Here is a 20,682-nt window from a genome sequence, read left to right as displayed (position 1 = left end):
ATCGCCAGGCAGGACACACAGTTCCGTCGAGCAATTCCTGCTGAGGAACGTATGTTGGTCACCCTGAGGTACGTAATTTTGAAAAACAAACACCTGTCATTAGTATTATTGTAATAAAAGCAATGTACTGATTTTTTTCCCTTCTTTTCTAAAAGTCTTTTTTCCATTTTTTTTTTTCAAAAAGCCATGTACGGACTCTATTTTTGTCATTTTTTTGTTCCGCAGATTCCTGGCTACAGTAGAGACATTATCATCCCTCCATTTTCAATTCAGGATTGGAGCCTCCACACAGTCTGGGATTATTGGAGACACCTGCCGTGCTTTAGGTGAAGTTCGGCATCCAGAATTCCTCCCCCAACCCACAACGGAAATCTGGTTGGAAAATGCTGCCAAATTCCAGGAAATGTGTAATTTTCCTAACTGCTTGGGGGCTTTGGCCGGCAAACACATTAGGATTATGAAACCTTCTGGTAGTGGAACTGAGTACTTCAATTATAAAAAATACTATTCCATTGTTCTAATGGCGATTGCTGATGTTCAGTGTAGATATGTCGCCATAGACATTGGCTCATTTGGACGAGGAAATGACTCACAAACTTGGACATGGGCCAACGATTGTATGGTAATGATTTTAATTTCCCACAGCCACAACCTCTTCCCAACACTGAAGGATCACTAATGACGTTGGTTGTGGTTGGGGATGAGGCCTTCCAAATGTGTGCCAACCTCCTAAAACCGTATTCAAGTCGGGACTTAAATCACACAAAAATTTTTTACAACTACCGACTGACTAGGGCACGAAGACTTGTGGAGTGTGCCTTTGCATTGCTGGTATGTAAATGGCACATTTTGTGAACATCTATTAATCTAAAAATTTAAACTATTGATGATGTTGTGAAAGCATGTGTTCTACACAACTACATCATGGCAAAAGAGCGGCCCAACTTAGAAACTGAGGAACCTGTTACATTGCATGATTACCAAAGTCACCCTCTGAGGACTATTGTGGAAGTTGCCCAGATTAGAGATAAGTTTGCTGCTTAAGGTACCTTCACACGAAACGACTTTGTAATGATATCGCTAGCGATCCGTGACGTTGCAGCGTCCTCGCTAGCGATATCGTTTAGTTTGACACGCAGCAGCGATCAGGATCCTGCTGTGATGTCGCTGGTCGCTGAATAAAGTCCAGAACTTTATTTGGTCATCCGATCGCCGTGTATCATTGTGTTTGAAAGCAAAAGCAACGATACCAGCGATGTTTTACACTGGTAACCAGGGTAAACATCGGGTTACCAAGCGCAGGGCCGCGCTTAGTAACCCGATGTTTACCCTGGTTACCAGCGTAAAAGTAAAAAAAACAAACAGTACATACTCACCTGCGCGTCCCCCAGCGTCTGCTTCCTGACACTGACTGAGCGCCGGCCATAAAGTGAAAGTACAGCGGTGACGTCACCGCTCTGCTGTTAGGGCCGGAGCTCAGTCAGTGTCAGGAAGCAGACGCTGGGGGACGCGCAGGTGAGTATGTACTGTTTGTTTTTTTTACTTTTACGCTGGTAACCAGGGTAAACATCGGGTTACTAAGCGCGGCCCTGCGCTTAGCAACCCGATGTTTACCCTGGTTACCCGGGGACCTCGGCATCGTTGGTCGCTGGAGAGCGGTCTGTGTGACAGCTCCCCAGCGATCAAACAGCGACGCTGCAGCGATCGGCATTGTTGTCGCTATCGCTGCAGCGTCGCTTCGTGTGAAGGTACCTTTACTTTGTGTCTGATAATGGACGGGTGGAATGGCAAGACACAATGGTTTAAGCAGTCAAGTAAAATTTACCTGTAATTTTAAAATGTATCTGTAATTTTAAGTGTACATGTTATGCTAAAATGTATGTGTTATGCTAAAATGTGTATGTAATTTTAAAATATACCTGTTAGATTAAAATTTACTTGTTCTATTCAAATGTACCTGTTATATTAAAATGTGTTCCATTAAAACTTACAAGTTCCCTCAAAAATACAATAGAAACATGTATGTGTTTGCGGTGGCGGCGTACTTACAAGAACAAAAAAAGGTGGTAATGTTCGGGGTTACATAGTTACATAGTTATTAAGGTTGAAGGAAGACTGAGTCCATCTAGTTCAACCCATAGCCTAACCTAACATGCCCTAACATGTTGATCCAGAGGAAGGCAAAAAAAACCCATGTGGAAAAGAGTAAGCTCCACATTGGGGAAAAAAATTCCTTCCCGACTCCACATACAGCAATCAGACTAGTTCCCTGGATCAACGCCCTATCAAGGAATCTAGTGTATATACCCTGTAACATTATACTTTTATAGAAAGGCATCCAGTCCCCTCTTAAATTTAAGTAATGAATCACTCATTACATCATATGGCAGAGAGTTCCATAGTCTCACTGCTCTTACAGTAAAGACCCCACGTCTGTTGTTATGCTTAAACCTTTTTTCCTCCAGACGTAGAGGATCCCCCCTTGTCCCTGTCTCAGGTCTATGATTAAAAAGATCATCAGAAAGGTCTTTGTACTGTCCCCTCATATATTTATACATTAAAATAAGATCACCCCTTAGTCTTCGTTTTTCCAAACTAAATAGCCCCCTAAATAGGGGTGGTGATTGGGTTTAGAGTCGGGGTGTATCAAAGGATGAAATTGGGTGGACCTTGGGGGTGTGGAGCTGTGAGGATTGGGTGGTAGTTGAGGAAGGGGTTATAGGGGAAGGGGAAACAAATTGAAGGATTGGATCATGGATGGGAGTGGACACATTGGGGAAGCAAAATAGGGAAACATTTGTAGGTGAGGGTGGAGGTGATGGGTCCATTTTTGGGAGGGATTTCTGGCTTTGGGTCTTCGTCCTGGTCCTAAGATGATGAGTTTTGGTCCTCTTTTCTGTTGGCCCAGTGGGAGTGGTTGCCTCTGTCAAAGTCATTGGCCATGGTGCTGGAGTGGGCATGCGTGCTGGAGTGGGCAGCGTGGTGGATCAGTGAACTGGAGGCGGTGGTGGTAGATAGTTCGGTGCTGTGGAAGTTGGAAAGATGATCGGCTGCTGGTAATATCCTCCGGCCTGTGGATGGAAGCTTTGGGACTACTGCTGGGACTGCTGCTGCTGAAATGCGTAGCTGTAAGCAGCCTAGCAGGACTGCATGACGTCCAGCGGGAGTTGAGGCGTAAGGTTTTCCGACACGCTCTGCTCAAACGCTGAAAAAAAAAATGTTGCGCCGGTCTCTCAAGGTCAGCTTCCAGGCAGTCAAGGCTTTGTTGACATCCTGTAAAAGTGTGTTCACATGGGTGAACCCACTCTTCAATCTATCACCAAGCACGCTAATCGCATTCTGGAAGACCGAGCTTAAATGCATAAACTCGGGCATGCCTATTCTTTCCCAGACCCTCTGCCGCTGACGAGAAGACCCAGCAGGGGAAGAGAGCAGCGAGAGGGGAAAACCAGATGGACCGGCTGCCTGTTCCCCTGCCTGTTCCCCAGCCTGTGAAGCCTGCCAGGTTGCTCCATCGCTGGTGGATGATTGGGACTGTGTCTGTTCGGTGGCTGGACTATGAGGGGCCGCTTCAACAGAGGATGATCTAGGTTGTGTTGTGCTGCACCACGTTCTGTGTGGAAAAGAAAAGAAACACATTAGTAAAAAAAAAAATACATGTTGGTGTTGTGCTGCTCCAGGTTCTGTGTGGAAAAGAAAATCAAACATTTTAAAAACATTAAAAAAATAAATACATATCTCTATATATAGTTCAAAATCGGAACAGCATCTTATATTACCAAATTGTAGTGCAGCGTCTTCCCAACCACTGTTGAAATGGTCTTTGGTAATAGATGAAAAAAAGAAAGACAGCACAAAAAAATAGAAAAAAGGGGCTTTAATGCCTGAACGGCGTGGCGACGTTTCGGATATCTTTATCCTTTTTCAAGCTTGAAAAAGGATAAAGATATCCGAAACGTCGCCACGCCATTCAGGCATTAAAGCCCCTTTTTTCTATTTTTTTGTGCTGTCTTTCTTTTTTTCATCTATATCTCTATATATATATATCTATATCTCTCTCTATATATATATATCTATATCTCTCTATATATATCTATATCTCTCTATATATCTATATCTCTCTCTATATCTATATCTCTCTCTATATATCTATATCTATATCTATATATATATATATATATATATATATATATATATATATCTATAAATATATCTCTATATATCTCTCTCTCTCTCTCTCTATATATATAAGGCCGGCGTCACACTCGGCGTAAGACAATACGGTCCGTATTTTACGGCCGTAATACGGAGAAATGTTCCCAAAATAGTGATCCGTAGGCAGGGTGTGTCAGCGTATTTTGCGCATGGCATCCTCCGTATGTAATCCGTATGGCGTCCGTACTGCGATATTTTCTCGCAGGCTTGCAAAACCGACATCTAATGGATTTATGTGCTCAAATGTTCGGGAAAACATATATACAGTATATATATATATATATATATATATATATATACAGTATATATATATATATATATATATATATATATATATATATATATATATATATATATATATATATATATATATATATATATATATATATAGTCTGTATTTATATTTACTACAGCGCGATATCTGTGAAAAGCCGGTAATTCAATTGCCGGCTTTTCATTTCTCCTTCCCAAACCCGACAGGATATGAGACATGGTTTACATACAGTAAACCATCTCATATCCCCATTTTTTTTGCATATTCCACACTACTAATGTTAGTAGTGTGTGTATGCAAAATTTGGGCGCTGTAGCTGCTAAAATAAAGGGATAAATGGCGGAAAAAATTGGCGTGGGCTCCCACGCAATTTTCTCCGCCAGAGTGGTAAAGCCAGTGACTGACGGCAGATATTAATAGCCAGGAGACGGTCCATGGTTATTGGCCCCCCCGTGGCTAAAAACATCTGCCCCCAGCCACCCCAGGAAAGGCACATCTGGAAGATGCGCCTATTCTGGCACTTGGCCACTCTCTTCCCATTCCCGTGTAGCGGTGGGATATGGGGTAATGAAGGGTTAATGCCACCTTGCTATTGTAAGGTGACATTAAGCCAGATTAATAATGGAGAGGCGTCAATTATGACACCTATCCATTATTAATCCAATTGTTTGAAAGGGTTAAAAAACACACACACACACACGATTTAAAAGTATTTGAATGAAATAAACACAGCGGTTGTTTTAATATTTTATTGCTCTCTCAATCCATTTGCAGACCCTCGCTTGGCAAAACAATAAGCACACAATATACATACCTTCTGCTGACCCGTCACGTCCCACGAGGTAATCCATCTGAAGGGGTTAAAATAATTTACAAGCAGGAGCCCTGCAAATGCAGCTGTGCTCGTGCTTGTAATTCCCCGGCGAATGAAGGAAATGTAGGTCATTGACCTACATTTCCTTCAGTCGCAGTGATGCGCCCCCTGGTGGATGTCCTCATATGACCTGGAGCGTGGGAAAAAGTTCCCAGGCTGCAGTTCATGAGAACATCCAGCAGGGGCGCATCACCGCAACTGAAGGAAATGTAGGTCAATGACCTACATTTCCTTCATTCGCCGGGGAATTACAAGCACGAGCACAGCTGCATTTGCAGGGCTCCTGCTTGTAAATTATTTTAACCCCTTCAGATGGATTACCTCGTGGGACGTGACGGGTCAGCAGAAGGTATGTATATTGTGGGTTTATTGTTTTGCCAAGCGAGGGTCTGCAAATGGATTGAGAGAGCAATAAAATATTAAAACAACCGCTGTGTTTATTTCATTAAAATACTTTTAAATCGTGTGTGTGTGTGTTTTTTAACCCTTTCAAACAATTGGATTAATAATGGATAGGTGTCATAATTGACGCCTCTCCATTATTAATCTGGCTTAATGTCACCTTACAATAGCAAGGTGGCATTAACCCTTCATTACCCCATATCCCACCGCTACACGGGAATGGGAAGAGAGTGCCAGAATAGGCGCATCTTCCAGATGTGCCTTTTCTGGGGTGGCTGGGGGCAGATGTTTTTAGCCACGGGGGGGCCAATAACCATGGACCCTCTCCTAGCTATTAATATCTGCCGTCAGTCACTGGCTTTACCACTCTGGCGGAGAAAATTGCGCGGGAGCCCACGCCAATTTTTTCCGCCATTTAACCCTTTATTTTAGCAGCTACAGCGCTGAAATTTTCCACATACACACTACTAACATTAGTAGTGTGGAATATGCAAAAAAAAAAGGGGATATGAGATGGTTTACTGTATGTAAACCATGTCTCATATCCTGTCGGGTTTAGGCAGGAGAAATGAAAAGCCGGCAATTGAATTATCGACTTTTCACTAACACCGCTGTGTATTTCTCGCAAGTCACACTGCTGGTCCGTGTGGAATCCGTATTTTTCTCGCCCCCATAGACTTTCATTGGCGATTTTTTTGCGCAATACGCTGCTGCGATTTTGTACGGCCGTAGAACGCCGTATATTACGGATCCGTAATATACGGCTGATAGGACGAGACCCATTGAGAAGCATTGTGCCGTATGTTATGCGAGTTTTACGCACGTAGTTTCTGCGCTCTTACGTCCGTAAAACTCGCATGTGTGACGGCGGCTTCAGAGGCATCGTGATAACTCGCTAATCCCGCCTCCTGCACAGTAGCTCCGCCCCCCACCACCACACATAATCCTGCCCCACCCCATTACCACACACAATCCCACCCCCGCCACATTACCACACAATCCCGCCCCCACACCACATTACCACACATAATCCCGCCCCCACCACATTACCACACACAATCCGCACATCACCACACACTATCCCGCCCCCCACATTACCACACACATTCCCGCCCCCATCACCACACACAATCCCGCCCCCCACCACATCACCACACACAATCCCGCCCCCCACATCACCACACACAATCCCGCCCCCAACCACATCACCACACATAATCCCGCCCCCCAACACAATACCACACATAATCCCACCCCCCACCACATTACCACACACATTCCCGCCCCCACACCACATTACCACACGTAATCCCGCCCCCCAACACATCACCACACATAATCTCGCCCCCCCATTACCACCCACAATCTCGTTCCCCAACACATCACCACACATAATCCCGCCCCCCACATCACCACACATAATCCTGCCCCCCACATTACCACATAATCCCGCCCCCCACCACATCACCACACATAATCCCGCCCCCCCACATCACTACACATAATCCCACCCCCCCACATTACTAGATAATCCCGCCCCCACCACACTGCCACACATAATCCCGCCCCCCCACCACATTACCACACATAATCCCGCCCCCCCACCACATTACCACACATAATCCCGCCCCCTCACATCACCACATAATCCCGCCCCCCACATCACCACACATAATCCCGCCCCCCAACACATCACCACACATAATCTCGCCCCCCCACCCTATTACAACACATAATTCCGCCCCCCACCACATCACCACACATATTCCCACCCCCCACCACATTACCACACATAATCCCGCCCCCCACCACCACACATAATCCCGCCCGCCCCCCACATCACCACACATAATCCCGCCCCCACCACATTACCAAACACAATCCCACCTCCCACATTACCTCACATTCCCGCCCCCCACATTACCACACACAATCCCGCCCCCCACCACATTACAACACATAATCCCGCCCCCGACCACATTACCACACACTATCCCGCCCGCCCACCACAGTACCACATATAATCCCGCCCCCCACATCACCACACATAATCCCGCCCCCCCACCACATTACCATACGTAATCCCGCCCAACACATCACACATAATCTCGCCCCCCACCCCCTTACCACACATAATCTCGCCCCCCAACACATCACCACACATAATCCCGCCCCCCAACACATCACACATAATCCCGCCCCCCTCCCCATTACCACACATAATCCCGCCCCCTACCACATATAATCCCGCCCCCCCTACCCCATTGCCACACATAATCCTGCCCCCCAACACATCACCACACATAAGCTCGCCCCCCACCCTATTACCACACATAATTCCGCCCCCCACCACGTCACCACACATAATCCCGCCCCCACCACATCACCACATAATCCCGCCCTCCCACATCACCACACATAATCCCGCCCCCCACATCACCACATAATCCCGCCCCCCACCACATCAACACAGATAATCCCGCCCTTCCACATTGCCACTCATAATCCCGCCCCCACATCAGCACACATAATCCCGCCCCCAACACATCACCACACATAATTCTGCCCCCAACACATCATCACACATTATCCCGCCCCCCCACCACATCACCACACATAATCCTGCCTCCCACCACATCACCTGTTATGATTCTAGTGGTAGAGAATCTCTGGTATTCAGACTAAGTCCGCAATAATATAGAACTGCTCTAGGGAGGTGGAAACTAGGCTAACCGCATAACTGATCCTAACACACAACTAGAAGTAGCCGGTGAACGTGCCTACGTTGATTCTAGATGTCTCGAGCCAGCCGGAGAACTGACTACCCCTAGAGGGAAAATAAGACCTCACTTGCCTCCAGAGAAATTAACCCCAAAGATATAGAAAGCCCCCAACAAATAATAACGGTGAGGCAAGAGGAGAACACAAACGTAGAGATGAACTAGATTTAGCAAAGTGAGGCCCACTAAACTAGATAGGCAGAAAATAGAAAGTGAACTATGCGGTCAGCAGAAAACCCTGCAAAAACATCCACGCTGAGTATTCAAGAACCCCCGCACCGACTGACGGTGTGGGGGGAGAATATCAGCACCCTAGAGCTTCCAGCGAGCTAGAAAATCACATTTTGAGCAAGCTGAACAAAAAACACTGATAATGCAAATGATCCAAAGTATGCAAACTGGACTTAGCTTTTCTTGCATGAGGCAGATGGCAAGGAATCAGGAGGAGACCAATAGGACTGAATACATCGATACCAGGCAAGAGACTGAGTCCTAAGGAGGACTAAATAGGGAAAACCCACAGCTTAATGAAACAGCTGAAGCCCAGGCATGCAGAAAGACATGACTCATACAATACCATTAGTGACAACCAGAGGGAGCCCAGAAACACAGTTCACAACAGTACCCCCCCCTTGAGGAGGGGTCACCGAACCCTCACCAAGACCCCCAGGACGATCAGGATGAGCAGCGTGAAAGGCATGAACCAAATCAGCCGCATGAACATCAGAGGCGACAACCCAGGAATTATCCTCCTGACCATAACCCTTCCATTTAACCAAATATTGAAGTCTACGTCTAGAGATACGAGAATCCAAGATCTTCTCCACTACGTACTCCAACTCGCCCTCAACCAAAACCGGAGCAGGAGGCTCAACAGCAGGGACCACAGGCACCACGTACCGCCGCAACAAGGACCTATGGAATACATTATGAATAGCAAATGACGCTGGAAGGTCTAAACGAAAAGACACCGGGTTAAGGATTTCCAAAATCTTATAAGGACCGATAAAGCGAGGCTTGAACTTAGGAGAGGAGACCTTCAAAGGAACATGCCGAGAAGACAACCAAACCAAATCCTCAACACGAAGTCGGGGACCCACACCGCGGCGACGGTTGGCAAAACGCTGAGCCTTCTCCTGTGACAATTTCAAATTGTCCACCACATGGTTCCAAATCCGCTGCAACCTATCCACCACAGAATCAACCCCAGGACAATCAGAAGGTTCAACCTGACCCAAGGAAAAACGAGGATGAAAACCAAGATTGCAGAAAAAGGGCGAAACCAAAGTGGCAGAACTAGCCCTATTATTAAGGGCAAACTCGGCCAGTGGCAAAAAGGTCACCCAATCATCCTGATCAGCAGAAACAAAACATCTTAAATAAGCTTCCAACGTCTGATTAGTTCGCTCGGTTTGGCCATTAGTTTGAGGATGAAAAGCCGATGAGAACGACAAGTCAATACCCATCTTAGCACAAAAGGATCGCCAGAATCTGGACACAAAATGGGACCCTCTGTCAGACACAATATTCTCAGGGATGCCGTGCAAACGAACCACATTCTGAAAGAACAAAGGAACCAAATCGGAGGAGGAAGGCAACTTAGGTAAGGGCACCAAATGGACCATTTTAGAAAAACGATCACACACCACCCAGATGACAGACATCTTCTGAGATACTGGAAGATCCGAAATGAAATCCATGGAAATGTGCGTCCAAGGCCTTTTCGGGATAGGCAAGGGCAAAAGCAACCCGCTGGCACGAGAACAGTAAGGCTTAGCCCGAGCACAAATCCCACAGGACTGCACAAAGGAACGCACATCCCGCGACAAGGAAGGCCACCAAAAGGACCTAGCCACCAAATCTCTGGTACCAAAAATCCCAGGATGCCCCGCCAACACCGAAGAATGAATCTCGGAAATAACTCTGCTGGTCCATCTATCAGGGACAAACAGTCTCCCTGGTGGGCAACGATCAGATCTATCAGCCTGAAATTTCTGCAGCACTCGTCGCAAATCTGGGGAGATGGCAGACAAAATCACTCCCTCTCTGAGAATACCAGCCGGTTCCGAGACTCCCGGAGAGTCAGGCACAAAACTCCTAGAAAGCGCATCAGCCTTCACGTTCTTCGAACCAGGCAGGTATGAGACCACAAAGTCAAAACGGGAGAAAAACAACGACCAACGAGCCTGTCTAGGATTCAGACGCTTGACAGACTCGAGATAAATCAGATTTTTATGATCGGTCAAGACCACCACACGATGCTTAGCTCCCTCGAGCCAATGACGCCACTCCTCAAATGCCCACTTCATAGCCAACAACTCCCGATTACCAACATCATAGTTCCGCTCAGCAGGCGAAAATTTTCTGGAAAAGAAAGCGCATGGCCTCATCACAGAGCAATCAGAGCTTCTCTGCGACAAAACGGCCCCCGCACCAATCTCAGAAGCATCAACTTCAATCTGGAAGGGGAGACATCCGGCTGGCACAAGACTGGTGCTGAAGTAAACCGGCGCTTCAGCTCCCGAAAGGCCTCCACGGCCGCAGGAGACCAATTAGCAACATCAGAACCTTTCTTGGTCATATCCGTCAAAGGTTTAACTACGCTAGAAAAATTAGCGATAAAACGACGGTAAAAGTTAGCAAAGCCCAAGAACTTCTGAAGTCTCTTAACAGACGTGGGCTGAGTCCAGTCATGAATGGCACGGACCTTGACTGGGTCCATCTCCACAGTAGAAGGGAAAAAAATAAAACCCAAAAAAAGACACCTTCTGTACTCCAAAGAGACATTTTGAGCCCTTCACAAACAAAGCATTATCACGCAGAACCTGAAACACCATCCTGACCTGGTTCACATGGGACTCCCAATCATCAGAAAAAACCAAAATATCATCCAGATAAACAATCATAAATTTATCCAGATATTTCCGGAAGATGTCATGCATGAAGGACTGAAACACAGAAGGGGCATTAGAGAGTCCAAACGGCATCACCAAGTACTCAAAATGACCCTCGGGCGTATTAAATGCTGTTTTCCATTCATCTCCCTGCTTAATGCGCACAAGGTTATACGCACCACGAAGATCTATCTTGGTGAACCAACTGGCACCCTTAATCCGAGCAAACAAATCAGACAACAATGGCAAAGGATACTGAAACTTGACCGTGATCTTATTCAGAAGACGATAATCTATACAAGGTCTCAAAGACCCGTCCTTTTTGGCCACAAAAAAGAATCCTGCACCAAGAGGAGAAGAGGATGGACGAATATGTCCCTTCTCCAAAGACTCCTTTATATAACTCCGCATCGCGGCATGCTCTGGTACAGACAAATTAAAGAGTCGACCCTTAGGAAATTTACTACCAGGAATCAAATTTATAGCACAATCACAGTCCCTATGAGGAGGAAGGGCACTGGACCTGGGCTCACTAAATACATCCTGGTAATCTGACAAAAACTCAGGGGTCTCAGAAGGAGTGGAAGAAGCAATAGACACCAACGGAGTATCACCATGAATCCCCCGACAACCCCAACTTGACACAGTCATAGCTTTCCAATCCAAAACTGGATTATGGATCTGTAGCCATGGCAGACCCAAAACGACCACATCATGCAAATCATGCAGAACAAGGAAGCGAATCACCTCCTGATGTACAGGAGTCATGCACATGGTCACTTGCGTCCAATACTGAGGTTTATTCTCCGCCAATGGCGTAGCATCAATTCCTCTAAGAGGAATAGGAAATTCCAATGGCTCCAGGACAAAACCACAGCGCCTGGCAAACGACAAATCCATCAGACTCAGAGCAGCACCAGAATCCACAAAAGCCATGACTGAGTAAGAAGACAATGAACAAATTAAGGTCACAGACAAAATAAATTTAGGCTGTAAAGTACTAATGGCGACAGGATTAACAACTCTTTTTAAGCGCTTAGAGCATGCTGAGATAACATGCGTTGAATCACCACAGTAAAAACACAACCCATTTTGACGTCTATGATTTTGCCGTTCGGCTCTGGTCAGAATTCTGTCACATTGCATAGGGTCAGGTGTCCGTTCAGACAGCACCGCCAAAGGATTAGCAGATTTGCGCTCCCGCAAACGCCGATCAATTTGATTGGCCAGAGCCATTGAATCATTCAGACTTGTAGGGATAGGAAACCCCACCATCACATTCTTAATGGCTTCAGAAAGACCATTTCTGAAATTTGCGGCCAGGGCACACTCATTCCATTGAGTAAGCACGGACCATTTCCGAAATTTTTGACAATATACCTCAGCTTCGTCCTGACCTTGAGAGATAGCTAGCAAGACCTTTTCGGCCTGATTTTCAAGATTAGGCTCCTCATAAAGCAAACCAAGCGCCAGAAAAAACGCATCAACATTCACCAATGCAGGATCTCCTGGCGCCAGAGAGAAAGCCCAATCTTGTGGGTCGCCACGCAAGAAGGAGATAACAATTTTAACTTGCTGAGTGGAATCCCCAGAGGAACGAGGTCTCAGAGACAGAAACAATTTACAATTATTCCTAAAATTCAGGAACTTAGATCTATCTCCAAAAAACAGCTCAGGGATAGGTATTTTTGGTTCAGACATAGGACTATGAGTGACAAAATTCTGAATACTTTGCACCCTTGCAGCAAGCTGATCCACACTAGAAGTCAGAGTCTGAAAATCCATGTCTGCAGCAGAGCTCAAAACCACTCAGAGTATAAGGGGAAGAAAGAAGCTAGACAGACTGCAACAAAAAAACAAACAAAAAAACCCAAAACCTCAGAACTTCTTTTTCATCCCGCTTCTGCGATGCTTTAAACATTTTCTTTTTGGGCCTGGTATACTGTTATGATTCTAGTGGTAGAGAATCTCTGGTATTCAGACTAAGTCCGCAATAACATAGAACTGCTCTAGGGAGGTGGAAACTAGGCTAACCGCATAACTGTTCCTAACACACAACTAGAAGTAGCCGGTGAACGTGCCTACGTTGATTCTAGACGTCTCGAGCCAGCCGGAGAACTGACTACCCCTAGAGGGAAAATAAGACCTCACTTGCCTCCAGAGAAATTAACCCCAAAGATATAGAAAGCCCCCAACAAATAATAACGGTGAGGCAAGAGGAAAACACAAACGTAGAGATGAACTAGATTTAGCAAAGTGAGGCCCACTAAACTAGATAGGCAGAAAATAGAAAGTGAACTATGCGGTCAGCAGAAAACCCTGCAAAAACATCCACGCTGAGTATTCAAGAACCCCCGCACCGACTGACGGTGTGGGGGGAGAATATCAGCACCCTAGAGCTTCCAGCGAGCTAGAAAATCACATTTTGAGCAAGCTGAACAAAAAACACTGATAATGCAAATGATCCAAAGTATGCAAACTGGACTTAGCTTTTCTTGCATGAGGCAGATGGCAAGGAATCAGGAGGAGACCAAATAGGACTGAATACATCGATACCAGGCAAGAGACTGAGTCCTAAGGAGGACTAAATAGGGAAAACCCACAGCTTAATGAAACAGCTGAAGCCCAGGCATGCAGAAAGACATGACTCATACAATACCATTAGTGACCACCAGAAGGAGCCCAGAAACACAGTTCACAACAATCACCACACATAATCCTGCCTCCCACCACATCACCACACATAATCCCGCCCCCACCACATCACCACACATAATCCCGTGCCCCACCACAGCACCACACATAATCCCGCCCCCACATCACCACTCATAATCCCGCCCCCACATCACCACACATAATCCCGCCCCCACATCACCACACATAATCCCGCCACCCCACATTACCACAGATAATCCCGCCCCCACCTCATCACCACACATAATCCCGCCCCCACCACATTACCACACATAATCCCGCCCCCCACATCACCACACATAATCCCGACTGCCCACCACATTACCACAGATAATCCCACCCTTCCACATTGCCACTCATAATCCCACGCCCCACATCACCACACATAATCCCGCCCCCCACATCACCACACATAATCCCCCCCCCACATCAACACAGATAATCCCGCCCCCACCACATTGCCACACATAATCCCACCCTTCCACATTGCCACTCATAATCCCACGCCCCACATCACCACACATAATCCCGCCCCAACACATCACCACACATAATCCCGCCCCCCAACACACCACACATAATCTCGCCCCCCCACCCTATTACCACACATAATTCCGCCCCCCACCACGTCACCACACATAATCCCGCCCTCCCACCACATCACCACAGATAATCCCGCCCCTCCACCACATCACCACACATAATCCCGCCCCCCACCTCATCACCACACATAATCCCGCCCCCACCACATTACCACACATAATCCCGCCCCCCACATCACCACACATAATCCCGACTGCCCACCACATTACCACAGATAATCCCACACCCACAACATTACCACAGATAATAACGCCCCCACCACGTCACCACACATAATCCCGCCCCCACCACATCACCACACATAATCCCGCCCTCCCACCACATCACCACACATAATCCTGCCCCCCCACATCACCACACATAATCTCGCCCCCCCACATCAACACAGAATCCGGCCCCCACATTGCCACAGATAATCCCACCCTTCCACATTGCCACTCATAATCCCACGCCCCACATCACCACACATAATCCCGCCCCCCACATCACCACACATAATCCCCCCCCCACATCAACACAGATAATCCCGCCCCCACCACATTGCCACACATAATCCCACCCTTCCACATTGCCACTCATAATCCCACGCCCCACATCACCACACATAATCCCGCCCCAACACATCACCACACATAATCCCGCCCCCCAACACACCACACATAATCTCGCCCCCCCACCCTATTACCACACATAATTCCGCCCCCCACCACGTCACCACACATAATCCCGCCCTCCCACCACATCACCACAGATAATCCCGCCCCTCCACCACATCACCACACATAATCCCGCCCCCCACCTCATCACCACACATAATCCCGCCCCCACCACATTACCACACATAATCCCGCCCCCCACATCACCACACATAATCCCGACTGCCCACCACATTACCACAGATAATCCCACACCCACAACATTACCACAGATAATAACGCCCCCACCACGTCACCACACATAATCCCGCCCCCACCACATCACCACACATAATCCCGCCCTCCCACCACATCACCACACATAATCCTGCCCCCCCACATCACCACACATAATCTCGCCCCCCCACATCAACACAGAATCCGGCCCCCACATTGCCACACATAATCCCACCCTTCCACATTGCCACTCATAATCCCACCCCCACATCACCACACATAATCCCGCCCCAACACATCACCACACATAATCCCGCCCCCTAACACATCATCACACATAATCCCGCCCCCCACCCCATTACCACACATAAAATTACCACACATAATCCCGCCCCCCCACCACAGCACCACTCATAATGCCGCCCCCACATCACCACACATAATCCCGCCCCCCCACATTACCACACATAATCCCACCCCCACCACATTACCACACATAATCCCGCCTGCCCACCACATTACCACAGATAATCCCACACCCCCACAACATTACCACGGATAATAACGCCCCCCACCACATTACCACACATAATCCCGCCCCCCCACATCACCACACATAATCCCGCCCCCCCACATCAACACAGAATCCCGCCCCCACATTGCCACACATAATCCCACCCTTCCACATTGCCACTCATAATCCCACCCCCCACATCACCACACATAATCCCGCCCCAACACATCACCACACATAATCCCGCCCCCTAACACATCATCACACATAATCCCGCCCCCCACCCCATTACCACACATAAAATTACCACACATAATCCCGCCCCCCCACCACAGCACCACTCATAATGCCGCCCCCACATCACCACACATAATCCCGCCCCCCCACATTACCACACATAATCCCACCCCCACCACATTACCACACATAATCCCGCCCCCCACATCACCACACATAATCCCGCCTGCCCACCACATTACCACAGATAATCCCACACCCACAACATTACCACGGATAATAACGCCCCCCACCACATTACCACACATAATCCCGCCCCCACCACATTACCACACACAATCCAACCCCCCACCACATTACCACACATAATCCCGCCCCCCACCACATCACCACACATAATCCCGCCCCCCCACCACATTACTACACATAATCCCACCCCCTACCACATTACCACAGATAATCCCGCCCCCCCACCACACATAATCCTGCCCCCCACATTACTACACATAATCCCACCCCCACCACATTACCACACATAATCCCGCCCCCCACCACATTACCACACATAATCCCGCCCCCCCACATCACCACACATAATCCTGCCCCCAACACATCGCCACACATAATCCCGCCCCCCAACACATCACACATAATCCCGCCTACCCACCACATTATCACAGATAATCCCACCCCCAACCACATTACCACAGATAATAAAGCCCCCCACATCACCACACATAATCCCGCCCCCCAACACATCATCACACATAATCCAGCCTACCCACATTACCACAGATAATAACGCCCCCCACATTACCACACATAATCCCGCCCCCCACCACATTACCACACATAATCCCGCCCCCCACCATATTACCACACATAATCCCGCCCCCCACATTACCACACATAATCCTGCCCCCCACCACATTACCACATAATTCCGCCCCCCACATTACCACACATAATCCTGCCCCCCCACCACATTACCACACATAATCCCGCCCCCCACATTACCACACATAATCCTGCCCCCCCACATTACCACACGAAGCTCCGTCTCCACACATTACCAGATAATCCCGCCCCCCACATTACCACAGATAATCCCCCACCACATTACCACACATAATCCCGTCCCCACACATTACCACACGAGCCTCCGTCCCCACATTATCACACGAGGCTCTGTCCTCACACATTACCACACGAGGCTCCGTCCCCACACATTACCAAACGAGGCTCCGTCCCCACACATTACCAAACGAGGCTCCGTCCCCACACATTACCAAACGAGGCTCCGTCCCCCCACATTACCACACGAGGCTCCGTCCCCCCACATTACCACACGAGGCTCCGTCCCCCCACATTACCACACGAGGCTCCGTCCCCACACATTACCACACGAGTCTCCGTCCTCACACATTACCACGAGGCTCCGTCCCCACACATTACCACATGAGGCTCCATCCTCACACGTTACCACACGAGGCTCCGTCCTCACACATTACCACACGAGGCTCCGTCCCCACACATTACCACACGTTAATTTACCATCTGCATAAGCGCTATTGAATGTTGTCATTATTTAGATTAATCACCAGCAGCGTTAATTAGATAGCAATGAGCGTGCCGAGCGTTAGCTGGCTGGAAACACCTAGTATATATATATATATATATATATATATATATATATATATTATACTTACATTCTCTGAGCAAGCGCAGGCCTCAGGAAAGCATGGTTCTTGTGGTATTTGTATTTTCTTAACCTTGGTGCAGCACCACTTTTAACCCGATTCTCCTTTCTCATGTCCTTGTTGAAGCGGTCCTTCATCGAACGCCACATTGCAATACTTACCAAAATAATTTCTGGCACGGTCCCAATCAACCAGCAGCGATGTTCCCATTTCTTCCCAGAGCCGTCGAATCACGACATTGTCAGAGCGCTGACAGTCACGGGTGTCCCACAACAGTACTTGCTCTTGGACAAGGTTGATGAGTTTCTCATTGTCAATATCTTGATTGGCTTCTTCCCATTGAGGAACCTATAGATCAAATAGAACAAAAATAAATTTTAAGTAAAACTGAAAACAAATTCTATTACAACTCTGCTGAAAAGAATACTGACACCCCATCTTTCCTGCTGAGACACATGGGCCTGACGACCCCGGGAAGCTTCATTTTCACTTGACTGCTCCAGCTTGTCCCCACTGGAAGGTACCTGTAAAGAAAATACATACTTTACCACATGTATAGTATTGCGAGTCAAAACATACCAATCAGTAATCAAATGTGATTACATAGTCAGCGACATGTCCGCCTCCGGAAGCTTCAATGGAGGACATCTTGTAATAGCTGGCAGCAGTCAAGTGAAATGTTGGCAAAAAAACCAAACGGACACCAATACTTACATTACAGATGGCAGCACCAGTAGAGACGCCACCACCAGAAACAGATAGCAGCACCAGGAGACAACCAGTCTAAAGGAACAGAAAGAAAAATTAAGAGAGACAGACATTTTCAAAGGTTCTATACTTACATGGCCAGTGTTGTCCTCACCAGGCCTGCAGCACCAGGAGAGACGCAAGCACCAGATACAGATGGCTGCACCAGGAGAGACGCCAGCACCAGAAACAGATGGCTGCACCAAGAGAGACGCCAGCACCAGGAGAGACGCCAGCACCAAGAGATGGCAGCACCTAGAGACAACCAGTCTTGTGCTTCCGTCGAGAGTCTTGAGAGTAATGGACTACCTGTCTCCACACCCCATTTTATACATCAGTGATTTTGCAGGTGGTAACATAGTTTCCTGGACATGATTAGTGTGAAGTACGCACTGCGTTCCGAACGCATGCGTACGCATGTCCTTGCGTAACAATGCGTTCCCATAGACAGTAAAGCGTTATTTTGACGCACTCCATCCGCAGTCATCCGCATGCCGATGACTGCACATAATTGACGCCTCAAAAAATGCAACATGTTGCTTTCGCCGGAACCCGCCGCACACCGAGAAACGACGCATACGTACGCAGACGCATGCAAACGCATAAAAACGCATGTCCCATGTTAAAGATAGGTACGCATGCGGATCTGTGCGGATGATACGCTGCGCACAGAGACGCAAATGTGAAATCACCCTTACACACCACACTGAGATACTGTCTGCAGCACTGAGCTTCAGGTGTCATCTTTCCAGTGACATATTGCTACCAGAGCTGGGAGGGAGTCGTATAACTGGGGGCTAATGGAAAGAGGTCATGTGACTAATGTTAGTTGTAGGAGGAGAGGGCTGAACATAGTTTTTCTGCACGCTGCCTCAGTTTTGCAACATGGCCTTTACGGGATAATTGAAACGTTGGAAACCTGACAACTCACGTGCAGTTTTCAATGCGTTTAAACAGTCCATTAACAAGCCCAAGAGCAGCTTTACCTAAATCTAGTAATGACTTTTCAAAACCTGTAATAGAAGGTGAGGGAGTGGCCAATCTGACTACCAACTTGCCATTAAGTAAGAATCCACACATAGAACTACACTGTGTAACCTCCGGACCCTCGCACTCTTGGTGTATAATATCCAGCCCCTCGCTACTCCCCGGTGTATAACTTCAGGCCCCATTTCCTCTGGTGTATAACATCTGGCCCTTCGCCCAACGGTGTATAACATCCGGCCCCATTACCCTCAGTCTATAACATCAAGACCCCTCGCCCACCCGGTGTATAGCCTCTGAACCCTCGTCTCCCCACTGGTGTATAACTTCCGGCCCCTCACCCCCCCCCGGTGTATAACATGTGACAGAACAGCTGGTGGTGCAGAGATCACCGATACCAGCACGGTCCTGTAATAAGAGGGTAACAAGTCACGACATTTCTTCCCTCCTAAATCTTCCCCCATCACCTGTGAGTGATATTATTGAGAAGTGGAAGGAACCGCAGCAACTCAGCCAGGAAGTGGAGACCCGTAATGTTACAGAGTGGGGGTCGAGTGCTGAGGAGCAGAGGGTTATGACGCTTCGCACTCCATACACAGCGGTCATGTGATCGCTGGGTACAGAGAGTGAGCAGGAGCTGCTGGGCCATAGGAGACCCCCAGACAGCTCTGCTCTGCAGCTAGGAGGCTGCATTTCTCTTGTAACTGGGACTAATATACCAGGCCCATTACAAGAGAAACAAGATGAAAATATAAATAATATAAAATGATCCCTCTCCAAAAGGTTTTTTTATGACCTTATGGGGGTCACAATTTATAAATTAAATAAAAAATGCCTCTGTCAATCCAAGTCGCTGTTATTGTGATAAAGAAGAAGACAGTCCTTCAAAGTT

At 47.7% G+C, this 20,682-nt stretch overlaps 1 protein-coding gene across 1 annotated transcript; it reads right to left on the bottom strand.

The window, feature by feature from the left end:
- Window positions 1–1,620: 1,620 nt before the first annotated feature.
- Window positions 1,621–20,632, bottom strand: LOC143805328 (uncharacterized). Its single transcript, XM_077284542.1, has 5 exons — window positions 20,258–20,632; window positions 18,774–18,842; window positions 18,491–18,583; window positions 18,221–18,407; window positions 1,621–3,613 (listed from the first exon to the last, which is right to left on the bottom strand). The coding sequence occupies exons 1-4, from the start codon at window positions 20,437–20,439 to the stop codon at window positions 18,290–18,292; spliced, it is 462 nt and encodes a 153-aa protein (XP_077140657.1). The 5' UTR covers window positions 20,440–20,632; the 3' UTR covers window positions 1,621–3,613; window positions 18,221–18,289.
- Between the last annotated feature and the right edge of the window lie 50 nt (window positions 20,633–20,682).

This window comes from Ranitomeya variabilis, chromosome 2 (genome assembly GCF_051348905.1).
Source record: "Ranitomeya variabilis isolate aRanVar5 chromosome 2, aRanVar5.hap1, whole genome shotgun sequence".
Taxonomy (NCBI): domain Eukaryota; kingdom Metazoa; phylum Chordata; class Amphibia; order Anura; family Dendrobatidae; genus Ranitomeya; species Ranitomeya variabilis.
This window is presented reverse-complemented; position numbering and strand designations above follow the sequence as displayed.